This window comes from Nannospalax galili, unplaced genomic scaffold (assembly GCF_000622305.1).
Source record: "Nannospalax galili isolate Female #2095 unplaced genomic scaffold, S.galili_v1.0 scaffold1398, whole genome shotgun sequence".
Taxonomy (NCBI): Eukaryota; Metazoa; Chordata; class Mammalia; order Rodentia; family Spalacidae; genus Nannospalax; species Nannospalax galili.
In genome coordinates this window covers 465,572-471,571 of record NW_008342016.1, presented here as the reverse complement: position 1 = coordinate 471,571, position 6,000 = coordinate 465,572, and the positions used below count along the sequence as shown (strand labels likewise).

General features: G+C 41.4%; 1 protein-coding gene across 1 annotated transcript in view; it reads right to left on the bottom strand.

The window, feature by feature from the left end:
* Nucleotides 1-6,000, bottom strand: part of Ccdc173 (coiled-coil domain containing 173) — a 44,695-nt gene that overhangs the window by 29,100 nt on the left and 9,595 nt on the right. Inside the window, exons 3-4 of the mRNA XM_017799284.1 lie at nucleotides 1,100-1,273; nucleotides 798-991 (exon numbers count right to left, since the gene is read on the bottom strand). Coding sequence (XP_017654773.1) covers nucleotides 798-991; nucleotides 1,100-1,273 — 368 coding nt within the window. The remainder of the gene's footprint in view (nucleotides 1-797; nucleotides 992-1,099; nucleotides 1,274-6,000) is intronic.

Here is a 6,000-nt window from a genome sequence, read left to right as displayed (position 1 = left end):
TGTTCTTTTTTTTTTTTTTGGTGCTTGCTTTTTGAGACAGGGTCTCCCTATAGCCCCAGCTGACCGGGAACACACTATGTAGACCAGGCTAGCCTTGAACTCACAGAGATCCACCTGCCTCTACCTCCCGAGTGCTGGGATTAAAGGGGTGTGCCATCACACCTGGCTTATTTTGTTCTTTTTAAGAAATTAATTTTATTCAGGGGCTGAAGAGATGGCTCAGTGGTTAAAAGCACTTGCTGCTCTTGAAGAGGACCTGGGCTCAGTTCCCAGGACTCATATGGTAGCTCACAACCATCTATAACTACAGTTCCAGGGAATCCAATACACTCTTCTGGCCTCCACAGGCACTAGGCATGCATATGGTACACATACATACAGACAAAACATTCATTCACATATTTTTTTAATGTGTGATCAGATGACAATTTGTACAGTTGGTTCTTTCCTTCCAACTTTACATGGGTTCCAGAGATCAAACTCAGACCACCAGGCTTATACAGCAAGCACCTTTACCCACTAAGCCGTCCATCAGCCCTTGCTTTGTCTTTTGAACAGGCTCTAGTTATGTAGCCCAGGCTGGCCTCCAACTCTTGATCCTCCTGCCTCAGCCTCCAAAGTGCAAGAGTTATAGGATGTAGCACCACGTCTGGCTCTAATAGTGACTTTTAATCTTTTTCTTTATATTTTTTCTGCCATGCATTTTGGCATATATTACTTTCATAATCAGGAAAAAAAGCAATATTCATTATGAGAAAAAGAGTAAGATACCAAAAAGGCAATTTACATATACATACTGTTTTAGGTGGTCTGCAGCAAGAGCTATTCTTTCTCTGCGTTGTTTTTCTACTTTTTCTTGCTCTTCTTTAAAAGCTTTTTCAATGTTGAGTTTCAGTTGTTCCTCCCATTTTTTATCTGATTTTAGTGTACTCTTTTGGAACTGAATCTGGGCATCACGCTCTTTCATAACTCTACTGAGAAGAAGTCCTGACTACAAAAAAATTGTACTATTTTAAGAAAATTATGTACAATATACAGAGAATATAGTCAATTATGTGTGTTAAACATATATAAAAAGAGAAGAAAAGCCAAATAGTACATGGAAGTTTTTCACTCTTTCTGTCTGGTAAAACTGATGATGCTTTGCATTTTCAATGGCCTTTTTTCTTTCTCCTTGTTTGTATATTTCTTCCTCCAAATCAAGAATTTGTCTTTCTGCTTCCAGTTCTTCATCATGCTTTTTTTTGGCTTTAAGTTTCTGTTCTTTCATTCCCTGTTTTTTTAAAAAAAGCAATCTTTTTTTAGTGTTGGGCAATCACACCCAGGACCTTATGCATGCTGGGCAAGTGATCTATCTACCACTGAGTTATAACCTCAGCCCAAAACAATCTTTTGTTTTCATTTTACAATTTAATTGATCAAAAATGTACATTACTGGGGGCTGGAAAGATGGCCCAGCAGTTAAGAGCACTGGCTGCTCTTGCAGAAGACCTGGGTTTAAAATCCCAGCAGCCACATGATGGTTAACTTCAGTTCCAGGGATCAGACACTTTTTTCTGTCCTCCGTGGGCACTACATGACACGGGTGTAGTTACACACATGGAGGTATAACACTCATACACATAAAATTAAAAATAAATCAAAAAATTTTAATGTACAATATTATATTAATGTTAATTTGAACTTTCATTATGCATTTTCATTATGCTTGCATAATTCATTGGTAAAGATGAAATCGCATTTTCAAGCTAATTTTTTTTTGGTCTTTTTTGAGACAGGGTCTCCCTGTAGCCCCAGCTGTCCTGGAACTCACTATGTAGACCAAGCTGGCCTTGAACTCACAGAGATCCTCCTGCCTCTGCCTCCCGAGTGCTAGGATTAAAGGCGTGCGCCACCATGCCCGGCTCAAACTAATTTTTAATTGACTTCTTTAGGTGGTAGCACACATGGTTCATAATCCAAAAACATTACAGGGGTATACAATGAATTTCTCCCTCCAGTCCTAAGATATCACTAAGATTAAAAATTTCTATTAGCCCAAAAAACAAAGTAAGCTTCTGTCCTTTAAAACACAAGGTAAGGCCGGGTGTGGTGGTGCACGCCCTTAATCCCAGCACTTGGGAGGCAGAGGCAGGTGGATCTTTGTGAGTTCAAGGCCAGCCTGGTCTACATAGTGAGTTCCAGGACAGCTGGGGCTATAGGGAGACCCTGTCTCCAAAAGACAAAAAAAAAAAAAAAAAAAAAAAAAAAAAAAAACCCACAAGGTAAGGAAATGAAAGGTCAAGATATATTGTGAAAGGAAATATTTTCAAACGTACACATTTTCTTTGACACAGGGTCCCATGTAGCCAAAGCTAGCCTTAAACTTACCTCATAATTCAAGGATGATCTGTCTCTGTATCCAAGTGCTGGGATTATAAGCATGGGCTGCCATGCCATGTTTGATGTGCTGCTGGACATTGAACTCAAGGCTTTACGCATGCTAAGCAAGTGCTCTACCAGTTGAGCTACATTCTGAGCTCTTTTTTCTTTCTTTTTTTCTTTTTGAGACAGAGTCTTGCTGAGCAGGCTGTCTTTGAACTCATTATATAACCCAGGTTGGCCTTGAACCCAAGATCCAAGTTTTATGAGTGTTTTTGCCTGTATGTATGTGTACCTGATACGTGTGCAGTACCCTCAGAGGGTAGAAAAGGGAATGGAGTCACAATGCAGGTGCTGGGAACCAAACCTAAGTCTTCTACAGGAGCAGCAAGTGCTCTTAACCACTGAGCCATGTCTCCAGCCCCCAGAACATGTTTATAAAATTTTCTAAAATCCGCCAAACATAGTGGTACATGCCTTCAATCCCAGCACTTGGGAGACAGGCAAGTGGATCTTTGTGAATTCAAGCCAACCATAGTCAGTTCCAGGCCAACCAGGTCTACATAGTGAGACCTTGTCTCAAACAAGAACAGATCTCTAAAATCAAGAATAAGAAAACAAGCCAGGTGAGGTAATGCATGCCTTTGATCCCAGCACTTGGGAGGCAGAGGCAGGCAGAGCTCTGTGAGTTTAAGGCTAGCCTGATCTACATAATGAGTTCCAGGTCAGCTGAGTCTACAAGGAAACCCTGTCTCAAAAAGACCAAAAAAAAGAAAAAAGAAAAGAAAACAAATCTAATTTAAAAATAGAAAAGACAGGGCTGGAGAGATGGCTCAGTGGTTAAGAGCACTGAATGTTTTTCCAGAGGACCCAGCTTTGGTTCCTAGCACCCACATGGCAGCTAACAACCATCTCAAACTCCAGTTCCAGGGAATCTGACACCCTCTTCTGGCTTTCATGGACATTGTATGCGTGGGTTCACTTACATACATACAGTAAAACACACATATAAAATAAAAACTAAAAAAAGGTTGGTTTGGTTTTTTTTTTTTTTATTGAAAAGACACTTGACTAAAGTAGATACGTAAGTAGAAAATCAGTTCAGTACAAGATTTTTGGGGCCAGGCATAGTGGTGTAGCCTTTAATCCCAGCACTTGGGAGGCAAAAACAGGTTGATCTCTGTGAGATTGAGGCCAGTCTGATCTACACAGCAAGTTCCTGGTCAACTTTTTTTTTTTTTTTTTGTTAAAAAAAAAAAAAAAAAAAAAAAAAGATTTTGGCTGGTATTCTAGTTTCCTTTCTGTTGCTATGATAAGACACTCTGACCAAAAGCAACTTAAGGTAGAAAATAGTTTTTTGGCTTATACTTCCAGGTCACAATCATTGAGGGAAGTCAGAGGCAGCAACTCAAAGCAGAAACCATGGAGGAACACTGATTGCTGGCTCACTCTCTGGCTCGCTCAGGTTCATGCTCAGTTAACTTCCCAGGGCCACTGGTGTAGGGATGCAAGTGCTCCCCATAGTGGGCCAGACCCTCCCATATCAGTTATCAAACAAGACAATCTCTCTCAGACACGCCCACAGACCAACCCGATAAAAACAATTACTTAACTGAAACTTTTTTTTTTCAGGTAACTCTAGGCTGTGTCTAGTTGATAGTTAATGCTAACCAGGACAACCACAGAGATGGCTCATCAAATAAAGGCACTTGCCAGCAACTCTAGCAATATGAGTCAGAGTTTTGGAACCCACATGATGGAAGAAGAAAACTGACTCCTACAAGGTGTCCACTGACCTCAACACTCGTGCCATGGTATGTGCATGAGCATGAGTGTGTGCACATTGACACATAAATTTTTTTTTGAGACAAGGTCTCTGTGTAGCCCCAGCTGGTCTGGAACTCTCTATGTAGACCAAGATGGCCTCAAACACAGAGATCTGCCTACCTCTGCCTCCCGAGTGCTGGGATTAAAGGTGTGCACCACCATGCCTGGCCCAAAGCTAATTTTTTAAAAAATGTTCAATATTTGTTACTAGGGAAATTCAAATTTAAGGTATAATGGAATATTTCACATCTATTAGATTATCTGTAATTAAAAAGATTGACCACACCAGCCTGCTGGTGAGAATGCAGAGGCAGCAGGATATTCACATTGCTGGTGGAAATAGAGAATTTCAATTGCTTTGGAAGTCTGGAAATTTCTTAGAAAGTTACTTTTTCAAAGATTTAATAATTTTATGTGTATTGTATGAGTGTTTTGCCAGAAAAGGGCACTAGATCTCCCAGAACTAAAGTTACAGACAGTTGTGAGCCACCAAGTGGGTGCTAGAAACTGAACTCTGGCCCTCTAGAAAAGCAGCCAGTGCTATTAACCACTGAGTCATCTTTCCAACCTCAAAGATATTTTTTTTTTTCGCTTTTTTAGACAGGATCTCCCTGTAGCCCTAGATGGCCTAGAATTCCCTAAGTAGCCCTGGCTGGTCTCCATTTCACAGAGATCAGCCTGCCTCTGCCTTCTGAGTGCTGGGGATTAAAGGTGTGTGCCACCATGCCTGGTCCAAAGCTATTTTTTTTTAAACTTTTATTTTATTTTTTTTTTATTTTATTTCATGTGTATGCATGTATTGTCTGCATGTAGGTTAAGTGCACCCATGTCGTGCAATGCCCATGGAGGTCAGAGAGGCTGTCGGATCCCCTGGGACCCCATGGCAGTTGTTAGCTGCCATGTGGGTGCTGGGATTAGAACCCAGGTTTTCTGCAAGAACAACCAGTGTTCTTAACCGCTGAACCATCTCTCCAGCCCCCGAAAGCTAATTTTTTAAGGCTGATTTTTATTAGGGATGGAAAGATTGATTAGTTCTTACAGAAGACCAGGGTTCAAATCCCAGCACCCACATGGCAGCTAACAACCATCTGTAACTCCAGTTCCAAGGGATCCAACTCCTTCTATCCTCCGTGGGCATTGCATGATACGGATGCATTTGTTTACACGCACACAATACACACATAAAATAAAAATGAAGCAAAAATTTTTATTTTTATTATTTGCGTGTGTGTGTGTGTGTGTGTGTGTGTGTGTATATTTGTGCAAATACTTGTGTATTTGCAGGCTAGAAGAGAGTGCCCAATCCTCTGGAACTGGAGTTACAGGGGGTTGTGAGCCACCCAATGTGAGTTCTGGAAATGGAACTCTGGTTCTCTGGAAAAACAACAAACGTTCTTAACTGCTGAGCCATCTCTCCAGCCCTCCCCTTACAAAGTTAAACAGTGATCATATAATTCAGTAATAAATATCTGTACCAAGATATTTACTCAAGAGAAATGGAAGCATGGGTCCATGTGCAGACTTATATGAAGATTCAGAGTGTCTTAGTTTGTTCTTCATTGCTGTGACAAAACACTCTGACCAGTACCAACTTGGGGAGGAAAGGGTTTATTTGTCTTACATCTCCCAGGTCGCAAGCAGTTCATCAGGGAGCCCAAGGTAGGAACTCAGGGCAGGAACTTGGAGGCAGAAGCTGGAGCACAGGCCATGGAAGAACGCTGCTTACAGGCTTGCTCCCTCGGCTCCTGCTCAGCCTGCTTTCTTATGCAACACAGGCCCACCTGCCCAGGGGTGGCACCACCCACAGTGGGC